We start from the raw sequence: 24,894 nt of genomic DNA, 5'->3' as shown, positions 1-24,894 counted from the left end.
TCCCCTCTCCCTGTGGCAAGGGAACATAAATCAGATGTGAGCCTGGGCTAGCTCTGGACTTGCGAACACAGATTAAAACCAGTAGCATGTGTCAATGTTCAGTCATAACTGCCAGTCAGATTTCTTCAGCAAATTACAGACCTGCCTTCTCAAGTCCAGCTTCAGCCCAAAGAGGCATAGTTTTGAAACAAAATTTTTAATATCCAAGAGAAGTTATCAGGTTTAAATGGTGAGAGAAACACACAAAAACAGATCTTTATATTAAGGTAATCATGGTACCAGCCAGATAAATGAGAACACTGTCATCAAGCAGGCCTGTTTGGCTTGGACTGTCAGTCCGATGAACAAGAGGCATATTTTATGCAGTGAGAACCATGGGGTATAATTGTCTCTTACACAAGACTCTAGCCATGCTTTTACTTTAGAACAATTAGAAACTAGAGATCTCTTGGCCTCTAAACCTCTTTGGTGAACCAGTGCTGACCTCTCCAAACCAAGGAGCCATTCCTGAGCTGGAGAAGCCCAAGGCCCACACACAGGCAGGCAGCTGGGAAGCAGAAGTGGGAGGTTTGAGCAAGATGCCCTATGCAGCCCTGCCTTGGCAGCTTAGAGCCAGAAAGGCTGGGTCCCATCTAGAAAGAAAGGTTGCCTGTTGCTGGGTGTGTTGTACAGCAGAAGTGTGGTGGCTTGTGTGGCTTTTAGCTCTCTGACCTTTATTTAAATGAAATGCAGAGTAATTTGTATCTAAGTGGAGTTATTCTGTCTCATTAGTGTGATTAAATAGATGGCAGAGCGTTACTAAGTTCATTGTCAGAGAGACTGTTGCTTAGTAATTTAAACTGCAATTATCTTATTATTCTTTTTTCCTTACAATGATGGTGGCTGTTGTTACCCGCAGCTCACGCTTTGCATTCAAACCTTGATGACTGTGATTGCATTTTGAGCATCAGCCACTGGCCTGAAAAAGTCATCCAGGGTAAGGCTGAGTGGGGGGAGCCTCCAGGACCTTCAGCTTAGTTTGCCTGAGATTTGTGGCGTTCAGAAACAGAAGCACAGGGTGTGCAGTGAGCTCAAGCACACAGCCCTAGGAGCCTCCTCTGCCTCGAGGGCTGTACAGACGTTCCGCCTCCTCGGCGGGCGAGCTGTGATGGAGCCCTGCAGCCATGCCCCGGGCCCGTCCCAACTGGGACACCAACGTCGCACACCAGGGGACAAATGGTTTTCAAGCAGGCACTGAGGGCAAGTTACGGAGAGCCTTGTCCATGGCTGCTGCGGCCTGCGGAGGTGGAACCGACAGGTCAGGGAGGTGAACGGGACAGGCCCCAGCCTGCGCGTGCCTGGGTGGTGCCTCCAAGCTCGGGGCCAGCGGCCGGCTGCCCAGCACTGCCCGCTCGGGCGGACACCGTGGCCTGTGTGTGCCTCGCGGAGCGTTGGCAGGGCCCGCTGGCAGACCCGGAGGGGTCGCTTGTCCCCGCGGCCCGTGTTCCCCCGGGAGGGGCGCGCGGCCGGGCCGGGATGCGGAGCAGAGCCAAAGCCGCGGCCGCCCCTGCCTCGCTCCCCTGCCCCGCTCCCCTGGCAACAGCGGCGCCGGCCGCGCCCAATCAGCGCGCGGCGGTGCGCGCCCAGCCAATGGAGAGGCGGGCGGGAGGGCGGGGCGCGCCGGAGCGAGGAGGGCCGGCCACGCGCCGCGCCGCCATCTTGACGTCTGAGGAACAAAAGCGCTGAGGCCGCCGCCGGCGCCGGCCCAGCACCAGGTAATGGGCGCGCCCCGCTCCCCCCGCCGCTGCTCCTGCCCCGGGGGCGGTCGCCGCTGAGGGAACAGCTTCGGTTCCGCCCGCCCGCACATCGGTGTCTGGCCCGGCGAGGTGGGGATGGGCGGGTGCCCGGAGGGGGATGCTCGGTGGCGGCCTCGGGGCATTGCCGGGCTCAGCGGGCGGGGAGGGGGGCGCTGGCCTGGAGCGAGCCCGGGGATGCGGGTATGGCCGGGGTGGGGGACAGCGGTGACAGCGTTCGCGGAGCATCCCCGTCCGCTCAGCGCTTCCTGCGCTCCCCGCGGGGCTTGCGGTGTGGGGGCTGCCGGCCGCGCTGGCCCGGGCTCGGCGCGGGGGGGCCGCAGTTGTATCTTCCGTGGCTGCTGATCCCGGGCTGGGGGTCGCCTCACGCTGTTACTCAGCAGTTCTGTGCATCGGCAGACGTTGTCTGTCCGTTTTGCCCGTGTGATGGGTGTGCTGCTGCTTGCTACGCTCGGTAGTAGTTCCAAATGAAAAAGAGGTGCTGCGGGATGTGTTGCATAAGTGGATGTGATGCTCAAGAATGCCCTTTTTCTCTGAAATCTGGAAGTTCTGGGTGATGTCTTGTTAAGAACTGTTTTGAAGATCACGATTTTGTAATACCTTTTTAACGTGGCTTGGGAGCTGCAGACGGTTTAAATAAAAACACTTACGGTTGAGGCTTTGGAAATAGGCATCCGGCTTAAAAAAATAAATGTTATCGTTGTTGATAGAATAACAACTTCTTGGTAGTTACACCCTGATATGCCCTTGGCCTTAACTCCGCTGTGAAAAGTACGCATGTTTAACACTGATATCTTTCCTGATACATGTTGGCATTTAATTGCCCTCTACTTCTAGGCCGTCTTTTTTTTTTTTTTTTTTTTTTTTCCCTTTTTTTTTTGACACAATGTGTCCCATATGCTCAGGTGTTTTAGAAATGTATCCCCTGTGCTTTCATGAACATCGAAGGGGACAGTTTTGTTTCAAATTCTGTAATTAGAATTTTGCTTTAATACTTGGTTCTTTGATATTAATGTTTGGTTTAACTTCTTAGGTGATGTATTATTGGTCATCACTCATCATGCAGCACTGAAATGGTAGTAGACAGTTCAGATCTGACACTTGGGGATAACAAGATCAGGGTTGTTTTGGCCAAGAATTGGTCTCTTGGCTCATAATTTTTCTCATATATGAGACAAAACCGACTTGTAAAGTTTTCTTTAAGTTGAATTAATTTGCGTATTTTCAGGACTTATTGGTAACATTAAGGAATAGAAACGGGGTTTATGTACACATGCATCCACACGTAAATATATGTGTTTTAAAGATGAACTGATTAATTTGTTTACTATTGCTGATTTAACATCTTCCAGATTGCTGTTATATTTTTTTCTTCAGTAAATAAGGAAGAACGCAGTGATTTAACTGCCAGAATTCAGGAAAATTTTTGAACACTTAAGATTATTTTTTCAGAAGAAGTGTCTCCTGGTTAAGGATCATGAGAAGGATTACAGCCATTCACATATACTTGTTTGTAAGAAATTCCAGTTGTGAAACTTGGCCGTGTAGCTTTTCATAAATTTACATTCATTTAATTGAAAAACTCTTTTTCTGCCTTTTCTGTCTTTGATCTTTATACCTTTCTGAAGTAACAGTCTGTTATCTTGTCTATGGTACTTCAGTTATACAAGCAACACAAGCTTTATGTTGCTGATTCCGCTGGAGGAAAGGTAGATCAGAGCTGTCGCAACTATGTGGTGGTAGTTTGGAAGCAGCTGGAAAATTGGACAGTGGTCAGTCATACAAATCCTGGGCTTTATACTCAGAAAAATTCTTTCCCTACCAGTTGCTTTGAAGAAAGATTTAACATTTGTCAGTCATGAGGTTTTGAAAAATCAGGATGATTTTCTTCAGCAAAGAACCTCTTTGCTGCCTGTCAGTGGTTGGGCTTCCATCCAGATCAGTGGTATTGGTGTTACTTTAGTTATTCTCTAGTCAGCTGGGGAGTGTGAGGGTATTTTGGGGATGCTTTTAATTTTGTAGGGTAGAGGAAGGGTGCAAACCTCGAGGCACTGGGGGTGTCTCAGTCTGTCAGCAGTGGTGACACACAAATGTCTGCCCTTTTGGGTTAGCTGGAGGCAGGGTGCTGTGTGTGCTGTCAGGTTGGCGGTGAAAGACCTGCTTCACTAGTGACGTGGAATATCTTTGTGGAATTTACCCACAGGGATAAATTAAATAGAAACCATTCTTTAGAAATCTCTAGTTCTTTACCATCTGAGTATTTTGAGTGAATTGAACTAGATAAGATCTAGGGAAATTCTGGAGTAACTGGTATTAAATGTCAGTTCTTTTCAATGGTTCTTAATTTGATGGTCTTTAGAAATTGGGAGATAGCTGGGGTGTTTCTGAGGCCAGGAGTGCTGCTCCTGCAGCTGGGTCAACACCTGCTTGAGCTTGAGAGCAGGGCCAGGACCAGAATAGGCAAAACAAGTGTCTCCTCTCTAACATCCATGATGCTGGCCTTCCTGGGGAGCTGTGCTTCACGTGGGAAAGGCTGGGGGCAAAGAAGTGAACCAAGATTTGATGTGGTTTTTGATGCTAAGCTGAGGTATAGATTTTTCATTTTTGATTAAATTCTCTGGTTTCCTAATGTTTCTGCACCCTTGCTTAAACACATAACTTGTTTAATGGGTAGGAACATATTCCAAAAGTTCAAATACTGCATCCAAAGATTGAAAGGAGAGAAACTGAGGTGCAGCTAAAATTTTTATCTTGTGTGTGGTATTTACTGCTCTAGTTGTACCCAAAGTGTGAGGGTAAGAGCCAAATATAGAGCAGTTTGAAGTTTTCTTAAGCTGACATTTTACATTCATAATAATTCTTATTTATCTAGTGAGCATGGGCTAGAACCATTAGCTGAAAGCTGTCAGGTTTTTACACTGACGTGTGGAAAAACCTTGCCGCCTCTCATTCAGTTCATCCACTTATCAGCTGTTGAATTTGCTGATGCTTAGCTCCTCCCTGTTGGCAAGAAGCTGCCGTTGGTCTCCAGGCAACGCAGGTCCGGCTGAGCATCTCTGCCTTGCTTGAAGAGATGAAAATTTTCCATTGCAGGGAGAGGATTTTTCCTCTTGCTAATTCTTTTATGTGGCTTCCTCTCTTACCCAAGGTCATTGCATCTTCGAAACAATACAGGGATAGTTCACAAATATCAAGAGGTTATATTTTAAGAGTTTTAAGGTATAGCTGCAGATACGTGTTTCTGTAACTTTTGTTAGAAATATCTCATTAGAATGTTAATTTTGGGCCTTTCATAGTAACTTATTTTATTGCAGAATAGTTCTTTCTTTACCGCTTCTGTAAAAGCTGTATGACGTTGTATCACTTGCTGCAAGCAGCTAGAAATTTCTCCTGCAAATCTGAAATACTGGAAGGCATAATGGAAACAAAATTGTTTGTACAAATGAAGGTCTGTCATTAGTTGTGTTTAATCAGGTGTTCAGAGCTTGAAATCTGAAATCTGCAAATTCTTGGCTTGTGTGGTACAAAGCCATTGCAGCCCTGACTGTGTCTCTGAAAGACAGCTGTGTCAGAATAAGGGAACGATAATCTTCATAATAGGTACAGAACGTACCACTCTGCTGTTATCAGCTATCAACATGCAGCCTTTGACCCTCTGCCTGGATGGCTCCTGCCTTTGGAGGATTCTGTATTGGAGACAGCTGGAACCAGTTGCTGCCCACTTCTGCATTTTTACTGGATAAAGAAAGGCTTGCTCATAAAATGGCTTTGACCACTGAGAGTCTTGTTTTGTGTGTGTGCTGTGATGGATGGCAGGGCAAGAGGTGGTGGCACAGGCAGTGCCTGGTTTGGAGCTGGACACGTGCTCATCAGCCAGTTAAGAGCCCAAACAGACCAGGGAACTACTGAATTCACACATTCAGCTGTACTGCCTCTCTTGGTCCCTGTCTTCTGGCATCCAGAAGGTTGGAAGGAGGAAAAACTTCATTTGGATGACTTGCTTAAGCTGGTTCATAGCACCCCAGGTTGTTGAGACTTAAAATGAACAAACTCAGGGACAGAAGATGCAATTATTGAAGTTATTTTTCATTAGAAAAAGCAAAGGTTTGGGGGGTTTATGCCAAAGTCTCTATTAGAATGAACACAGCAAAAATGGTTTTACTTTCTTGAAGCACATATGACTTTAAGCATACCCAAAAAGCTGTGCAGTGCTGTGATGCAGAAATTTTCTACACTGCCTGAAACCTTATCAGGAATTTCAAGTGCTGCTTAATTTCATGCTTATTGAAGATGACCTCTTTTCTTTTTTCATATCTTTTTCCAGAAAAATGGTAATTTATTTGCCTTGTGCTTTGAATATGTGGAGACAGTGTGATGGCAATTGATTTTTTTTTATGACATAATTTAGTTTAATGAGGTTACAGAAAGGAGATGTGAAACTGTCTGACATGATAGGCATCATCTTTATCTTTCTAAGGTGTTAGACTTTCAGAAGGTTGATTCAATTGAATGGAAGATACAAGGTTAAATTGATGGGTAGGTGTGTTCCTACTAATATAACTGTCATTGCAACTGGGAATCTGTTCAAGATACCTTAGGAAAATTGGTTCTGGCTTAATAGAACCAGTCAGTTTTCTGAAGAGACATCTGTGAGTATTAAAGTTGAGGGTATAGTTCTGGATAACCCTGACAAAGATACATAAGAAAAATTTAAAAGTTGTGTCATTTCCAACGAGGAGGGAACAAAAAGGTTGGGGGTGTCATTTGGAATTAGTGGAGCTAGATAAGTAGTGTCTTTAGTGTGAAGGTAGATGAAGTCAGTGCTGATGGAGCTGCAATGAATTGCCTGGTGAGAGGATGACTGACTTCAAGTTCCATTTAAACAAAGCTTTTGACATATTTAAACCTAAGTGCTGTATTGTGATTATGTCTTAAAGTGTAAATAATGTTTTAACATCACTATGTGCAATGTTTGCTTTCAAAAAATAAAATGCTTTTTTCATAAGCTTGACTTCTTGAAATATTTTTCCCCCCTCATAGTGTGTTGTTTTTTTGGAAATGCAGAATTGGAACATCAGCACACTGTGGATGGTGGTGCTATGTTATGGAATTTTGAAGAGAAAATAGGTTTTTGGCAATCGTCCGGTCTGCTGCTTTCCTTTTTGGTGAGTGATGGTTTCTCTTTGAAGACAGTTGTACAGTGCACACTTGGTGGCTACTATAAAAATTGCCTCTAAAGCAACAGATATTTTTAAGGGAAAAAAAGACATACTCCAGCTGTATCCCATTGCCTGGGCTATTTAAACTAGCTAGCTCTTGTCTATCAATAAATGCATTTCAGCCTGCTGCAAGGATAAGAGCAATACAGCCAAGCTCCCGATAAAGCTTCCTTTTCTAGATTACTGAAATTGATAAGATTTTTTTTCGAGTGGTTTTGTATTGCTGTTTGAATATGTAAACTGTATGAGATTAAAATGGATTAATTCTTTGTCAGTGATTATTATGCTAAGCCTGTAATTGGCCCCAGATGGTGTAAGGGGAGATCACTGAACAGTGAAACATGAAATACATAAATAATTTCCTTAAGCATTTTTTAAGTACTGTGCAGGTGTACTTGCAGAAAAGGTCCTCTTCATGGGAAGAAACTGTTTTGAAGTGAGTTGCATTTACCAGGGGAAACAGTCTAGATTTTTTCCCCTTGATTTTGTTGTGCCACACGAGAGTCAGTCTTGTAAGACTTGCCTCCTGTCCTTACTTGCTCTCATCCAATCTGCGGCAGTTAAACAAAAAGCACATGGAAATTATTCTACTCTATCTTTTGCATTTGAACTTCTGTAATTGCACTGACAGCCCTGCAGGGAGTTCAAGGTCTTAGGTCCCAGTTACTTTCAGCTCTTTAGGGAAAGAGCCTGTAGAGGTCACTGAATCATACAAACTCTTCCCTTTAAGATGCAAATCTGAGTTGTGTTATCTGAATTGAGATGTGTTTGCAGTAGTTTGAGATGTTTTGAAATGTAGATGCAGTTCTAAAATATATATTAAATGCATCTTATTAATGTGAGATGTTCTGGAGCAAAAGCCCCATTTATCTTAGTCATCAGAAGTATTCTTGGAGCCTATATTTGTAGAACTACAGTTAAAAATGGGGATGGGCATTTCAAAACATGGTGACTATCTCCTCCTGGGCTACTTTTCAATCCTTTTCCACATAAAGGGACTAAACTTCTTTTGAGGGGTATTGATGGTATAGATGAATATACACATAAATGAGAAGCATGAAATAGGTGACTGTGCATTTAGGGTACCATTCTTCATATAATATATTTGTTAATGATCTTTGCTGTGCATTCCTTTGGAAATTTTTGCTCAAGGAGTTAGCTTGGATTGTAGGATTTAGGCATCAAAGCTTTAATTTAACAATCTTGTCCTTTGGGCCCCTAGTGCTTATGGTATAAAAAGCATTAGAGGTTGGGATTTCTAAAGGAATTACACAGAGAGAAAATCTTCGTGTGGTTAAATGAGGGTGGACTTTGAAAGGGACTTGACACTTGTCCTATATGAACATTATTTTTCTTATCATATTTGGCAAATGGGTCACAACTGAAGGGCTGGTCACATGATTCCACGTTCTTCCATTGAGTGACTTGAAATACAGTTCCCAGACTGCTAAATTCACAGTAATGAGACAGGCATAGCCTTGGATTTATTTAATCTTAATGTTGGAATTTCTTCAGGGTGTTGGTGTCTTGAATAATACTTTCATGTGTGTAATCCACACAATTTAGTTCTTGCTGTCATATTTTCAGAAGATTAAAGGCTGAGTGCTATTTCGGTTTCTCCATGACAAAGGGCAGTACTGTCTTTTTGTAGCAACTGGTGATTTTGGCCGCTGATGCCAGAATACCATTTTAAGATGGATCCGTTTTTAAATAGGAAGTTTAAGTAGCTTAGTTTTGGTGGTTCAGGTTTCTTAGTTTCCATGGTATTTTTACTTGGAAAAGAGACTGGTTCTTAAATTACACAATCCCTGAAAAAACTACATGGGTCAGAATTGCATGCTCTTTTCTGTCTGAATACACTTAGTAACTTGTAACTTTGCTTTAATTTAGTTCCAGGGAGATAAAATAGCTTTACTTGAGAGGTAAAACTGGCATTTTTCCAGAACTTTGTATATGTAGGAGTTAAGATTACAGATTACAAATGGTGTACAGAAAACTGAAAACTGCTGCTTTTTTTAGATGTTGAAATATCAATTGCACAGGGCACATAACCTCCCTGCTGAATTTTGAGAAGTTGCAGCTGAGGGGCTGCTGTGCATGCTTATGTGAAAAAGCTAGAAGTTCTTGGAGATGGCCTTTGTGACTTGTCTTGCTTTCTTAAGCAAAAGGATTGGGGAACTGAGTTTCTCCTAATAATGTAGACCTGGTTTAAGGAAGATAGGAATAATAATTTTGTGTGAGGAATAATAGTCATGGAACATTATGCAACTTCAGATTGGTTTGTGTGTAGTTTGCTCCCTCAATATGTTATGCCTAATGTTTCACAATTCTTAAGTTTTATCTGTTAAAGCTGTATTTAAAAGTCTTTTTGGTATAGGAGGTGGCTCTGCAGCTATGGTGTTAAATATACAGGGATAAATACATGTCTTAACCTCTGTGGCAGTGTTTATGTCTGTGTTTGGGTTATAGTTAAAGGAAGACAAAACTAGAACTCCATGTTTAGGGACTAAAAGGAGATAGGTTAAACATGTTGTTAGTTAAAAAAATGTGTTGCATTGAAAAAGTGCGTCTTTATACATTTTTCAACATCTCAGTTTGTGGTCTTTGGTTTCTGTATTACTGACAAAATTCTTAGTGAATAGATAAGGCTTGATACTCTGGTTACAAGAAAGGATATCTCAGGGTGCTGTCTTACACTCCTGAGAAACAACAGAACAGGACTTTGTTGTAGCAGCTGCCAGTCCTTTGGCATTGCAGCTGCTGTTGGACTGTCCCTCTCTTTTCGGAGTGGAAGAAATATCTAGGAGTTACCTTGAGATGTGACATCCTTAGAAGAAGCTAGGGCATTTCAAGGTATTTTTTGGCAGTTTGAAAACAGAAGAATGTGTTCTTCCTTGGTGGGAATCTTCTGTTTGCTAATGTTAAATGTTTGCTAGTGTTTTTAAAACTAATGTTAAAAACAGGTTTAGCTTTCTAACTTGATGGGCCAAGACTGCTGTGGAGTCATCATGTTCCCAAAGGGTTTTGCAAACGTTTTTTTTTGTAGGACTTTTGTGCACAGGTTCATGTATAATTCTGGGTTTCTAGATTCCATCTGTTATGCATGATTAAGTAAATTATGATCCTTGTGGGTCCCTCCCAGCTCAGAATTTTCTGTGGACAACCAGTATGCCTCTGCAGTACATAGGCCTTAATTTGTGAAATTAATCCAAGGCACTTGTTTCCTTATTTATCTGGAGATGTTACTTAATTTTTCTGAACTGCAGCAATGTAGTGCTGCAGTTACCAGCCATTTAGTAAAGATAAATAATAAAAAGACATTATATCAATATTTTTAAGAAGCAGGTGGCTTCTTTTATTGGTCTAGCCCAAGCGCACTGCATGCAATAAGAAAAATTTGGTCTTTCTTGGCTTTTTGTGATTGTAGGTGGTGATGATAGATGTGCTACTACAGTGACTGACTCCCAGCACCCTCATGATTTACCACTAAAAGCTATAGTAAAAGTGTTTCTGCTTCCAAAGGGAATGCACACATAGACTGAATATGTAGGTCCGAAGGAGTTGGTTACTCTTGAGTTTGCAAGTGTTCTGCTGAGTCTTTTTACAAAACATCATGCTTACTCATCCCCGAGTACAAGTCATGTAACTTAATGATTATTAATTGATTGATTTGCTGCAAAAGAGCTTAAATAACCTTGACTTGCATAGAAAGTTACAGCTCAGCATCATTTTGTCATCACAACCACCTGTTTCAAGTAATACTTAATGAGAAAGAAGGGGGTTTTCCTCCCCCAGTCTTTCTTTTAAAGAAAGACTCTAGTATTTCCTCCCCCTTGATGCTATGACACTGTCCCTCTACTCCTCATGGTACTAAAGACTATTGACTGCTTTATTAAATTTGAATTATTTGCTGCTTATAATATTTGTTTTTGTTTATAAATAAAAAAATTCTGAGAACTGACAACGTCAGTGCACTTTTCTACCAATGATAAACTTTTCCCTCCAAATTAGTTACCAGAATAAATGTTTGCTTTTTGTAATCATGCAGAATTTAGGGCTGCTCTTAAGAGTGTTTGCAAAACTGTAGGATTAATACAAGCACGTTATTATGTGGGCTTTTCATTTCCGTCTCAATGAGTTAAAAATTATAAACTATAGCTTTTACTATTTAGTTATATTAATTCTATTGCAGATACAGAAGGCTTCCAAAAGTATCCTAATGTGGGATTTGCATTATATGTGGAGGTATAATTTATCCTCAAAATCAGGAATTGATTAAAACAATTGTGATAAATTAATGCAGAGCTCATTTATCACAATTGTTTTAATTGTGACAAATTTGTGTCCAGCTGACTGGACACTAGAGAATATGAATATCTACATTCTAGTCTTCAGAACTTCTAAAAGCAGAACACATCAGAGTAAGTTCAGTTTCTGAGCCAAGCAGTAGCTAGAGTGAATGTTAGAAGCAAGTCATTACTAATGTTAATCTGGGCATATTTACTAATGAAACAAGTGTTTTGTGTGGAGGAATGGCATTGATTTTTCATAAAAATTAATCACAAGCTGTGCAAGACCTTTGAACCTGAGCATGTTTAACATATCTAATGCTTTTAATACTCTAAATTTGCATCCTCTGCTTTCTTTGATTCAAGGAATGTACCTTGCTATTTGTAAAGTCCCACATTATTGGTAACAGAACAAGTAGCTCAAGCATACCAGGACTTGTAAAATTCCTGTAACCATTCTTGGTTTATAGGTTTATTATTGTAGGCTCTTTTCACAGCTTCAGTTGTGAAAAGTCATTCTCTTTGAGCAATGTATGACTTACCAACTCAGACTTCAAGTAACTTTTCAATTTTGTGCATGAAACGGGTGGTGGGGTAGGCTCTCAAAAATATACCATGTGTTTTCTACCTTGTTATCTGCATCTTTCTGTGTCCATTCTCAGCTTTGTTGTTTCTTCCTGAGTGCTCTTTGGGCTGAAGCAGCTTTCCCTTTGGCTGATCTAATAGGTCACTGATACTCTTCTGTTGGCTGACTGTGCCATTCCTCTGTTTTCTTGTACATTGGTTTTGCATGGCCTGGTTTTTGGTAGCAGGAGGACCACAAAGATTGCTCCTGTGAGGAGCTGCTGGAAGCTTCCACCAAGTCCAGCAAAGCCAATCTCTGATGGCTTTGAAGTTGAACATGCTGCTGGCCATAACTGGGCCAATGAGAGAGGTTGATAACACCTCTGTGATGACATATTTAAGAAGGAAATCAAAACAAAGTTACAGAGTTTTGCTTCTAGTCAGAGAAGAGGAGGAGGTGAGAACATATGAGGGAAACAACATGGCAACACCAAGGTCAGTGGAGAAGGAAGGGGAGTAGGTGCTCCAGGCGCTGGAGCTGAGATTTCTCTGCAGGCTGTGGTGAAGCAGGTTGTCCTCCTGCAGCCCATGGAGATCCACAGGAGATCCAGAGATCCACCCTCAGCCCACAGGGGAGTTTCCCATGGCGGAGCAGGTGGATGCCTGGAGGAGGCTGTGATCCAGTGGAAGACCCAGTGGAGAGAGAGGGCCCTGCTTCCAGGCTGGAGCAGCCTGTCCTTGGAGGACTGCACCCCGTGGGAAGAGACCCACATCACAGCAGTTTTGGGAAGACTGTGTGCCTGTGGGGGGAGTTCACATTGCAGCAGGTGCTGTAGTCCAGCTGCTCTAGAAGTTCACAGAGAACTGTCTCCATGCTAGAGACCCCATGGCCTCACAGGGGAAGGACTCCTCCCAGAGCAGTGGAAAAAATCTCTGTGATGAACTGACACAAACTCCCATGCCCTGTCTCCCTGTGCTGTTAGTGGGAAGGAGGGAGGAGCTGGGGGGAGAAGGTGTTTTAAAGGCTTATGATGTTACTTCTCATTATACTCCTCTGATTCTGTTTAGTAATAAATTCACTTTGCAACCTTACGTTGAGCCTGTTTTGCCCTTGAGGTGTTTTTCCCAGTCCTTATCTCAACTTGTAAAACCTTTGTTAATTTTTGTTTTCTCTCTGCCAGCTGTGGCAGGGCAGGGTGAGCGAGTGACTCTTGTGGGTGCCTAGTGTTGTGCCAGTGTCAAACCACGACACCTTGGAACCTTGGGGAAGAGGCTTTGCTTTGTCTGCTTCAGCACTCTGCAGCAGCTCTGCTCTGCGGATATCCACCCTGTCAGCTTCCTCTGCACTCCCCAGTGAACTGAGAAAAAAGGACAGGCAGACATTGCTGCCGTGCTATTTCTGTCCCTGTAAAGCTGATTTATGGCTCTGTGGAGTTGAAGATGCTAACCATCCAAAGCAAAAAGTCTGCACTAGAGAGAGCCCAGTTTGAACAGATTTAACAGAAGGGCAGCTCTGCATCAGTAGTTCTATCATTACAAAGTTTTGGCAGGAGGTGTATTATTTTTGAGATTGTTATGAAGGAAGAAGCTGCTGCTTAATTGAGACCTGTGCTCTCTAAAGGATGTGTTCATTAATGCAATTACGTGTGGGACTGAGTTGAGAATCTGTAATGACATGAAGTACCTTCCAAAGAATGCCGTCACCTGAGATTAATGTTAAGAGCCTGAAAACATGAATTCATTGTGGTATTCTTTTGATGGTCATTGTCACACGTGATGGGGATAAGAGGTCTATATATGTCACTTCTGGTTTGCAGGTTTGGGTTTTAAACATCTTTTGCTGCTTACTGTAGGAATGATACTGCTCAAGCGAATGTTGCTGTGTCTAGGCACATGTTTATTTGCTCCTTCAAGTTATGTCAGATTTTTTTCTTAAAATGCTTGACATGTGAAGAGTTAGTAAATCTACTTTTTAGGCTGATGTGTTGTTTGAACAAAAACTAGTCAAATGCACTTACAAGCATGTAGGAGGAAAAGGGCAGGGTACAGTGAGCCTGCATTTGCTGTCTGGGAAGATTGCCTAAAACCAGCTGTTCTGGGCTCTTTCTTTCCCGAAGAGCTTTGAGAACAAACTGGGTGTAGAATCAGAGGAAAGGCAGTGAAGAACTGCATTGTGCTTGTGCTGGTCAACTTCAATGCCACTTGAAACTGTTGGTCTTAGGTCAAAGCTTTTATTTGTAAGGAACTGCAACCAGTTTGGCGTATTGTGAGGCTGTTTGTGGAATTAAAGTTTTTATAAATGAAACAGTGCAAAGCATTTCTGATGGGCATTACAGCTGTGCTCCAGGCCCTGTTAATCTGAATGGCAAAATTCCAAATATTAAGGAAAGCCAAAATCATAAACAAATCCTGATTGTTTGTAATGGTAATGTTAAGGCATGGAGCAGAAAAAATGTAGGATCTTATTCAAAACCTTTTTTCAAGTGAGAAGAATTTCAGTGGGTGAAAAGAGACTGAATTTATTAGCTAAACAGTGCTTCTTGAATGGCTAAAATATATTAATTGATCAAAGTGAAAACTAAGGCCTCATTGAAACCTAAATTGTTGACAAGATTAAGGTCTTGCTGCTGTCTTCTAGAGCACTGTTACTATGTTCACATTGATGTGGTTTAGGTTCATAAAAAGGCACTAAGTTGCCTTGCACAATTAAGGAGCTCGGCTAAAGGCTTAATGGCAAGGACCTCCTTGCTGATACTCTGTTCAGCAGTCCTTGCACAGAGTTTCTGCTGCAGAGCTGTATTAAAAGAGCTTTTTCAGCAGGGATATATACTACAAAAATTCAGTCATAGAAATGGAACATGGGGGAGGTGCGTTGTAGTTTTTGGAAAATAAAAACAGAAGGAGAACTGACAGGCACAGTAAACTCATCTTCATTTGTGTGAGCCTTCCCCTTTATTTCTGGTAGTTTCACATTTGTCTTGTAGAGCCGACTGGGTACACTGTGTTTGACTACCTACAAATGTTTCTAACGTTTCTCTCAAAAAAACCCCACTCCTCTCTAAATACTGCATAACTTCTAATCACTTTTCAGATAATTTGTATAATAATATCAGAGCACTAAAAACTTGCCTTCTTTTTCCTCAAATGGGAAGTTACACTGTGTGGTGTGCTGCCAGATCTTACTTGTTCGGGAAAGGGTGAAGTAGAATGAGTAGTCCTGTCCAATTCTGTGCTTGGCAGTTCCATTGCTCAGTGCAGTCTGCATACAAGTATTGTCCAGACCACCTGGGCATCTGTGGAAGCAAACAAGTTGAGCTGCTACTAATGAGCTCCCTGAAGATGTGTTGGGTAAACAAGGTGTACATTATATGTTGGAGATTATGTTTGCTAGAGTCATTTCTATGGCATAAATATCTTCAAGACTTAACTCCTGATGCAACTGTAATGCAGGAGGACTGGGACAGATTTAAGTGTTTGAGGTTAAAAGATGTTGCAAGGTACTTTCTCAGTCTGAATCACTGCAGTTGGCAATCCATGTCTCTGTATCAGGGGTAATTAGGAAGGCAGCCACAGAGTGGTGATGCTGACTTGGAAAAAGTGGCTCTTATACTGCTGCTGTTCTGCAAGGCTGTTAAATGTGGCTGTGCCAGTGTAAAGCTCTGGCACTTCAAAATCATGTACATGTGAAATGCACCTCCAGCGAAATCTGGCACACTTCTGGCTTTCCCTTGGATATTCCAGAGGACTGGAGGCATTATTGGCTCTAGAAAATCCTGGGGAAAACTCAAGAGTTGTAAAATTACTGGTGCAGTATACAGACTGATGCTTATAATTTCTGTAAGAGAAAATAGAAACAATTCTCAGAGTTTACTCAGGAGGTAATGTGGCTTGTCAAGTGTGTGTTTGGAGGCAGCTCCAAGTGTGTTACATGTGCTGCTAAGCCAGCTTGCAGGTGAGCCTTAGTGAAGAGCAGTGTGGCTCTGCATAGAGCGGGTGCTACTTTGGGGAGCCATGGAGAAATGAATCTGTGACTCTGGAGCAGCAAGAATGCTCCCTTTTGACCGTGGCAGCTGAAGAGATACATTGGACTTGGGGACAGGCATGGTTACCTGGCTTTTCTGCGCTGTCAGGGCACTCCAGGGTTGCTCAACTTGGTGCAGTTGGGTAGGCTTTTTTGAAGTGGCTTGTGTTTGGGGTGTAACTGAGAGGTTTTTATATGTGTGTCGCTGAGTTGCCAAATTGTTGATGCTGAGGTAGGTTAGAAAATTCTCTGGTGATGTAGAAGCTGCATTAGAAAAAGAAGACTAGGAAATTAAAAGTAGTACAAAGAGAAAGTTTATTGATATTGCTCTAATCTTAATGATATACGTTATCAGAAGACAGTATTGTTTCTGAGGAATACCATTCCAGATTGAAGGGGAGGGGGGAAAACCCAACAACCTGATAATGTTTTGTCAAATAAGACTCCTGGAAGAAAGAAGGGGGGAAAAAAAACCCGCCAAAAAACCCCACCAAAAAAAAACATGTTTAGCTCTTAGTGACCTGTTATCCTTAGTCACAGGTAAACATTCCAGGACCTGGAGTTCATTCAGTTGATCAATCTGTTGTTTCTTTAAGCAGTTTAGTTGTTTAATTCAATTAATGCTCTTATGTCCAGGACATGCTGTAGGCGTCTGTAGTTCTTTCTGGTAGCGCTGCTGCTTTAAGCCTGCAGGTCTCTGCTTTTCCAGTTAATGTAAAGCTGTTAAATATCTAAGGAGGACAAATAAAAATAGACCTGTGACCTAGAACACTTTGTAGTCTCTTTGAATTAAGTGCATTATTGTTCGTGTAACTATCTTTGGGCAAAATGAGTATGAGGTTGTTTTTAGCCGCAAAAAGTTAATCATTAAAGCTTTGGTCTAAAATTAGAGTAACTCGACTTAAAAATTTACTGGAACGCAGAGAACAAGAGAGTCATGTTTTAGTTTTCAGCGTCGCTCCTTTAATTGCTTTCTGAAGTTCTGAAGTGCAGATTACGTGAAACTGGTGTCTGGCCAGAACCGAGCAGCGGGCGGTCACAGGGTACAGAGGCAGATCTTTTGGATGAGCTAGCACAGACACTGCCTTCTGCTGAATGTAGGGGGGGAAAGCGTTCTTGGAAAATGGCACATTAGCATTACGGCTTGCCCGTGAAGGGCTCGCAGCTGTGTAATATTTTCGGTATCTGACATGTTGTTGTGAATGAACCGGTGAAATAAACGTCCCACCCTGGACGTCGGTCGGTTGTTGTCCTTGCCTGGAAGGGAGGAATTGCACACTCGGTGTTAATTCCCGGTTTCTCGGGCTGGCCTGCGCAGGGGGGCTGTCTCGGCGGTCGGGCGCTGGAGTGCGGCAGGCGCGGCTGGGCTTCCTCGGCCGCCTTTGCGGGAGCGCCGGGCGGCGCTGGCCGCGGCGCGCCTTCCGCCGCTCCGCGCGTGCGCGCCGCCCGCCCCGCCCCGCGGAGGCTCCCATTGGCTGCGGCTCGGCGGGGGCGTGTCCGCCCGAGCCTGCGTGGCTGCGCCCCGCGCTCGTCCGCAGTCGGCCGCGTCCGGAGCGAGAGCCGCGCGCGCTCGGCTGCGCTCGGCCCCGCTCGGCCCCGCTCGGCTCCCGCCGCGCGCGGACTCTGACGGCCGCCGCTCTCTTGTGTTTGCCTTGACAGACTTTTGAATCAGAGTAAGCACCTGCGGCTCTCGGAGGCTTCAGGCTCTGACTGCCTTCACTGCTGCCGCCGTCTTCTGTCTAATGTGCTACAAGGATGAGCCCAGCATTTGGAGCAATGGAAGTGGAGCACTATTCCAAGGGAGTCTTACTCGAGCCTTTTGTCCACCAAGTAGGAGGACACTCCTGTGTCCTCCGGTTTAATGACAAGACCATCTGTAAACCTCTTATTCAGCGAGAACACCAGTTCTATGAGACTCTCCCAACAGAAATGCGTAAATTCACTCCACAATATGAGGGTAAGTTACCAAACCTTTGAATGGGGTTGGGCTTTTCCTTTCTGTTAATGCGAGTGTGCTGTGCTCTCTGTTCTCTCTGAAATCTCTTCTGTGTGGAAGAGATTTTGGGGTTTTTTTTTCATGTATTTTGATGTTGTCTGAGGCAGGCTGTGGAGATGCAGGGTGGAAATGCTTTCCAAGTTGGTGTTTGGGCTGACTAACAGCATTAGAGTAGAGCAACTCTGCTGGTGATAGCCCATATATCTCCCTTAGGCACAGGTAAGTAGCTAACAGCTTGAGAACATTTTCAGTAATTATCTGCGCTTTTTTTTGTGGATTTAAATTTTTTTTTTTCTTTTTGCCACTTGTTTAATGTTTGTTTACAAAGGATTTGGTAAGGATGGATAATAGTGTTTTGTGTGAGCTTAGTTGTGGTCTCTTTTGTGCTTTGATTTCTCCTCTGACTTTCATTTCAATTGCAATAAGTACATGCCAGTAAGGTGTCTTGTTGAATACTTGCAGTGTAATTTCTGCCATTAAGGAAATGAAAATTCATGGCATTTAGGTAGGCAAGGATCAAGTAGCTGTGATGAGGCTGAGTCAGAAGTTATGTAGGAGTGGAAATTCCAGTTCTCCTAAGAATTGAACCAGTTAACAGGAATACTTCTTTTTCTTTCTCCTATGCCATCAACTGCTGCCTGATGATTAATAAATAATATGTCGGAAGGACTTTTTTTAAAATGCAATTGCTTTTTAAAGCACATTGGTTTTAATAGCCATGATGGTGGTGAAGTTTTGTGTTCTGTTTGTGAAACTGATGGAAGACTTCAGTGATGTTTCAGAGTTAATAATCTCTGCTCATTTACAGAGACTTTCTGCCATGTCTAATTACAAGTTCTGTTGGACTTGTTGGATCTTTGAATGATACTTTTCAAAATGTAATAGAACAATTGTACTAGTCTATGTGGCTTTCTGGGAAGTATGGGGAGGGATTTAGAGGGAAGGGGCCTCTCTTGGTCCACCTCTGTTTTTTTTTTTTTTCCAGAGTAAAGGCAAAGAAGCCATTTGCTAGCTGCTCCCCCACCCCTTTCCCCATTGTCATTTCCTTTGTGACAGCGGGACAGAGTTTCTGTGCTCCCTGCCCCAGCCACTGCAGGTCTGGGAGCTGCCTGCCCAGCTTGGGAATTCCAGTCTCTCACCGAGACCTCTCCCCCAGGTAGTGATGAGCTGCAAGATCTGTGCAGACTGATTGATCTGAAATAGAGGACTGGGAAACAAAGTAAAAAACAATTCAGATAATTGTTATGGCTTCTCCATTAACCCCTCAGACTTATTCATGTGGTACTGGGCACATCTGTCAGTGCTCCACTAAGACTCCTAAAATACAATGCAGTGCTCTAGAGACTCCTGAGGGGAGGATGAGGAGAAAAAATGCTTTTGAGGTTCAGCATGTTTCTGTACCACAAACAGATTTGCTTTGTATTGCATTTTTGTCAATTATTCCACAAGATTGCTGCATAACCGGTATCAATAAAATATATTCCAAAAAATAGAAGAAAATGTATAATTAAACGTGGTGATTTTAAGTGGAAGCTTTTGGACTAGTTTCTGTTGTAATGTGACATTTCCCTTGTTTTGCTCTCCTTGCACATCTTTCCTTTCCTTTGGGATCTATTAACCAAGTATTGTTTGGAGAAGTGCTTTTTGATTTGCTGTCATGCAAAATTTAAAAAGTTTTTAGTGTGATTTTTTATTTTGTGCAGGTCACTCTTCGCTGCAAGATGTTAACAAATGTTTTACATCTCACTTAGAATCAGACCAGTCAGATTTTTTTTTAATTAATAAAAACTTTTATTAATTGAAATTGTGTCCTGTTATTATTTGATTGTTACTTGACTGCCTCAGAGAGAGAAAATGACCTTTTGTATCATTGTTGTGCCAATATGATAAATTGTTTTTTGTGAGGTGTCATCTTTGTCTAGCTCTTTTGATATTTGTTAGGTTGGCAGATGAGGTTTGGCCTGTGGCAAGATAGAAACTAAGGACTGGGGTAAGAGAAAAAATAAAGTTGCTGTATTCTTAGTGTAAAAGAACGCGTTCTAAAAGGCTTGCTTGTCACTTGAGCAATTCATAACTGTCTGGGTCCTTTTTCTCTTCAGGTGTGGTATCAGTGAGCTTTGAAGAGGATGAAGATGGAAACTTATGTCTAATAGCATATCCATTGAATGGGGACCAGGATAACTTAGAAAACTTAGATAACTCTGACTGTGAACCCAAAAGTAAGCTATTGCGCTGGACTAACAAAAAGACACTGTTGTTAGAAAATGAGAAGATATCAAAGGAGTGGGTCCGGCAGCACAGGAAAGAGGAAAAAATGAAAAGGTAAGTTTGACTTTTAACTGTCAAATTCTGGTCTCCAGAATTCCAGAAAATTCCCTAGAACTCTTTTTGCTTTCATTTTCTTTTTGTCTCTCGTTTCTTTCATTTTTCCTGAGCTTTTCAGTGCAGACAAATTCACTAGTGAAACTAGTATGTCCTTAGCCCTCAGTAAAGGCTAAGTTGAGTCTTTCCTTTTTTTTTTCTGCTGTGGTCAGTTGAAACAAAGTTATTTTTGAAACTTCAGAAAGAGAAAAAAAGCCACAAACCAAAGAAACCCAGCCACAAAAAAGCACCTCTACAAACAAACAAAAAGCATTCACCCATCTGCAAAAAGCAATAGTTAAAAATAAACTAACCCCAAACATATTTAAGTGCTACTATGTATGGCATACTTTGTTAGGCATCCTGCTTTATCCCTGCTAGTGACATTTTCCCTTGTTCATTCCTATTAATTGTGCCCTCCATAAACCATAAGCTGTGATGTGTGGTGCTAAAAACAGTGACCTTAGCAAAGGATAAACCCTAAAGTGCATCACTACCTCTTGCATTACTTCATAGAAGCCATGCACACAGGTAAAGGATATATAAGTAGAATTGCTACGTGTTTTGTTACATTTGGCTGTATGCTCATTTATATAACTATGGAAGTGGCTTTGTAATGGTTGAAACACTGCTCATGGGCATCTTGTTCACATGTACAGAGAGGAAAGTAAAGCTTTTGCTTGCTGTTAATGAAGTTGAGCAAAATAGATTGTCAAGTTAAATCCATTGACAACCCCTCTTCAAGAGCTTATTTTTCCTCTTGATCTGTAATTTGCTACTTTGTTATGTTTTTCTAGTCACAAACTGGAGGAAGAATTTGAGTGGCTGAAGAAATCTGAAGTCTTGTATTACACTGTAGAGAAAAAAGGAAATGTCAGTTCTCAGTTTAAACACCATAATCCTTGGAGCATGAAATGTCACCAGCAACAGTTACAGCGGATGAAGGAAAATGCAAAGCACCGAAATCAATATAGTATCCTTTCCTGAAAGTACCTCTTAACAATGGAAGGAGTAGGGCTCTGCCTCTTATTTCTTGAACATTCCAGATAAGAGTAGAGAGCAGGCTTAACTGCAGTCCTGAGAGACTCTCTGAAGGTGTGATTTATTTGGCATCTTTGAAGGGTTTGCCAGCACTTTCTAGAAATGGGCTTTTCCAGCACGTAACAAACTACCTAAGCTAGGAAATCCAGAGAACTCAATTAAAATATTCACATTGTGGCTTAGTGGACATGTTTTACAGCATAGTATTTGGTGTCTTCCACAAAAACGGTTTCTAGGTGAGAGTTTTCAAAGTAGATGGGTTCTGTCACTTTTTATTACCATTTTGATATAGGTGATCTTAAAAACCAGTATCCTCTTCCTCTTTTCATCAGTTTCTTAAACAGAGAGGATGTTCCAGTGCCTGGAGTTTCTACTTCTAGTAGTCTTTGATGAGCTTTAACAAAAGTTGAATATAAACAGTCATGTAGGATTGAAGCATGAGAAACAAAAAATTGACTGAATCCATGGAGGCTGAAGCACATTGGTTTTGTGCTGTGGATTCATAGACAAACATCTCCACCCCGAACATTCTATCAAAAAATGATCTTGCTGTAGGCTTGGATGCAACTGATATATCCTGCAAAAGCAGTAGTATCTAAATACTGAGGCAAATAAATTTCTGAGTGTGAGGAGTTCTGGTGATGGATTACTGAAACATCTATGACTAATAAATGATCAAATTGAAAGGATTTTTGGCTGGTACTCTCACCATTTCACTGTAGATTATTATTCAGTTGCCTAAAAAGTGTGTGATATCTTTGGAATGGTAATAATACAGATATTTTAAAGTTGTAATGATGGTATGAAAATGCTTTACTGTTTTTGAATGGTAATACAAACACACAAAATCTTCACTTCCCACAGAAAAAAGTCTCTTGCTAGACTGGAAATACGTCATAATTCCAAGTCAGCCGCCACATTATATTTCTGTATAACTCTGCTTTTGGTTTTCACTTAATGTGAAAACTCACTAGACTCTAGACCAGTAAAACTGGAACTGGTTTAAAAGAGAGAGGGCATCTTAAGTTTATGTAACTCTAATTTTTCTAGATTACTTTATACTAGGCATGTTTTGGATATCCTTAAAGTGTAGAGTGAAGCACTATGAAATCTGTGGTAATGTTTTTAAAATCTGTATTCCTCATTGTGAGGGTTGTTCCTTAACTGATCAGAATTCATTTTGCTGGAGAACCTGACGTCTCGCTACGAGGTTCCGTGTGTGCTGGACCTGAAGATGGGGACCCGGCAGCACGGCGACGACGCGTCCGAGGAGAAGAAGGCGAATCAGATCCGCAAGTGCCAGCAGAGCACCTCGGCCGTGATCGGGGTGCGCGTCTGTGGCATGCAGGTGAGAGGAGAACTCATCGTGTGCAGCCAACAGTCTTGCACCTATTTCTGTTAGTGGAGTTTAGGGTTTATGTAGTCATCTCACAAGCTGTTACCCTTGAGCTGCTGTGCTTCGTTTCCTTCAGATGGGAGTGAGGACTTTGAGTATCGTTGATCAGTTGGAGGTGGCAGCATCTGTAGGAGCAGCCTGCAACCCATGCTCTGCACCAATGAGTGCAGGCTCTGAACACAGAAACAGCCTCCTGCACCTTATCAGCAGTTCAAAACTGTTAAAAGTACTGATTCAATTAACATTTCAGGATAGTATAGGGAACACTTACAGGAGGGGCCAGTTATATGCATTTTGAATTAAGCATGTGGAAATTTGTTAAAATATTAAGAAGCAATCAGTTATGTTCTGTAACTTTGAACAGCCACAGATCTTTCACTGCTTGAAGTAGACTTGTTGCAAAGTGCAGGCAAGAAGTGCTTGGTAAATGTGATAAGACTTGTTGCCAGATGAGGAGACATTGTGTGGACTTTCACCTGATTTTTTTGTTTACTTGTTTCTGTATTCCTAGAGTGACAAATGGGAAACAACATGTTTGTGTTGGAGTTTTTTCCTGAAGCTTCTCTCCTCCTATCCAATAGATTCCAGGAAGGCTAGCAGTGTTTGCTAGGACTTGTTCCATAGCAGGACTGTTGGCATATGTGGTGTTCAGCTCACTGCTGAAATTCACAGAAAAACATGAGGCAGAAATGAAAGTGTGGGAGTCGCATTTCTAACCACAGTGTACTGGGATTTGAGCAGGGCATTGCCACTGTTCACTTTCCAGTGTTGACCTGTGCTGGAAAACAGAGAGGAGCTTTGGAAGCACCTGCAATCCTTTCTTGGCCCAGATGTTTAGGCTTTATTGAACTATCAGTTGTATAGACCGCTCTCCTTTGTCTTCCTGCAGGAAGGCATTTTTCTGCAGGAGCACCTCTGGCTTCTTCAAACACAGATGTTTATGGGGTACACCTTAGTTTTGTATAGGAATGTTTGCTGTCACTCAGATCTCAGCATTCTGAGAATCAAATGGTACATCCTAGAGCAGAGGCAGGTAATGAGCTGAATGAGTGGCTGTGGTACAAGCTGGACTTTGGAGATCTTGGCTGCAACTTTCCTAATCTCACTTAAAGTCCTTGTTCTTACATTCTGGGTGGAAAAGCTCAAATCTAAACTGAAGGAATTTTCCATTTCCTCTGAGTTGCACAGGCGCTGCTGGATCAGTTGATAGCAATTTCTATAATTGTGCAAGAGCAGTTTTAGAGATTAGTATGTCATCTTTTAAAAGCATTAAGGAGCATGCTTTTTTAGTTTTTAAATTTTTTTTGTGTCCCCTCAAGGCTTTGATGTCAATGTACCAGCAATTTTAACTATTCCTTTTTTCTTGTCTTGTGTTTGTATATGCAGGTCTACCAGGCAGGCACTGGCCAGCTGATGTTCATGAATAAATACCATGGAAGAAAACTCTCAGTCCAAGGATTCAAAGAAGCACTTTACCAGTTCTTTCATAACGGCAAATACCTGCGCAGGGAACTCTTTGAGTCCGTTATTAAAAAACTTACTGAACTCAAGTCTGTGCTGGAGAAACAGGAGTCCTATCGCTTCTATTCAAGCTCCTTGCTGATCATCTATGATGGAAAGGAAAGGCAGGAAGTTGCCGTTGACTCGGATCCAGAGGACCTAGAGGACCTTTCAGAGGAATCTTCAGATGAGTCAGCAGGAGCCTATGCCTACAAACCAACTGCCAGTACTGTCGATGTCCGCATGATAGACTTTGCCCACACAACCTGCAAGTACTATGGAGAAGATAGTGTGGTGCATGAGGGCCAAGACACGGGTTACGTTTTTGGACTCCAGAATTTAATAGATATTATTAAAGAAATAAGAGACGAAAGTAGTGAATAAACAGTGTGAATGCACATCAGTAGAAAGCACTATTGCGACTCTTTGTATTCCAAAATTATTGGCCACTTTCTGGTGGTAGGAATCTTTACAGGCTCTGCAAGGATAATCCTGTCAGAGTCAGACTTGTTCAGAGGGCATTTACTTACATTGGTGCTGGACCTAGCACTGGCAAAACTTGGTATCCTTATTTATTTTAACTTTCTTAAACATTCCATATTTGATTACTCAGATACCTCTGTTATCCCTGTGTGTATATGTTCCAATAAAATCCTTTTTGTTCGTTGTAAGTGATGCTTCCATTGTTGCTGGTGACTGAGGAGGAGATGAAGC

At 42.2% G+C, this 24,894-nt stretch overlaps 1 protein-coding gene across 2 annotated transcripts; it reads left to right on the top strand.

Annotated features, from left to right (window-relative positions):
• Positions 1-1,665: 1,665 nt before the first annotated feature.
• Positions 1,666-24,851, top strand: IP6K2 (inositol hexakisphosphate kinase 2). 2 transcript variants are annotated; one of them, XM_053989808.1, is made up of 7 exons: positions 1,672-1,754; positions 6,858-6,958; positions 17,546-17,843; positions 19,982-20,204; positions 21,041-21,216; positions 22,457-22,632; positions 24,067-24,851. In XM_053989808.1, the coding sequence occupies exons 3-7, from the start codon at positions 17,642-17,644 to the stop codon at positions 24,562-24,564; spliced, it is 1,275 nt and encodes a 424-aa protein (XP_053845783.1). In that variant the 5' UTR covers positions 1,672-1,754; positions 6,858-6,958; positions 17,546-17,641; the 3' UTR covers positions 24,565-24,851. The 2 variants fall into 2 exon arrangements, with proteins under 2 accessions (XP_053845784.1, XP_053845783.1); XM_053989809.1 differs by lacking the exon at positions 6,858-6,958 and having other exon boundaries at positions 1,666-1,754.
• The last annotated feature ends 43 nt before the right edge of the window (positions 24,852-24,894 follow it).

This window comes from Vidua macroura, chromosome 13 (genome assembly GCF_024509145.1).
Source record: "Vidua macroura isolate BioBank_ID:100142 chromosome 13, ASM2450914v1, whole genome shotgun sequence".
NCBI classification, from domain to species: domain Eukaryota; kingdom Metazoa; phylum Chordata; class Aves; order Passeriformes; family Viduidae; genus Vidua; species Vidua macroura.
Note: the sequence above shows the minus strand (reverse complement) of the source record. Positions and strands in the feature narration are given on the sequence as shown.

Bases quoted from the DNA above. Each gene is read 5' to 3' on its own strand.
- IP6K2 (XM_053989809.1), top strand. From the start codon at position 17,642: ATGAGCCCAGCATTTGGAGCAATGGAAGTGGAGCACTATTCCAAGGGA. The intron at 20,205-21,040 runs GTAAGTTTGACT...ATGTTTTTCTAG, and splicing joins AAAGAGGAAAAAATGAAAAG to TCACAAACTGGAGGAAGAAT. The intron at 22,633-24,066 runs GTGAGAGGAGAA...TTGTATATGCAG, and splicing joins TGCGCGTCTGTGGCATGCAG to GTCTACCAGGCAGGCACTGG.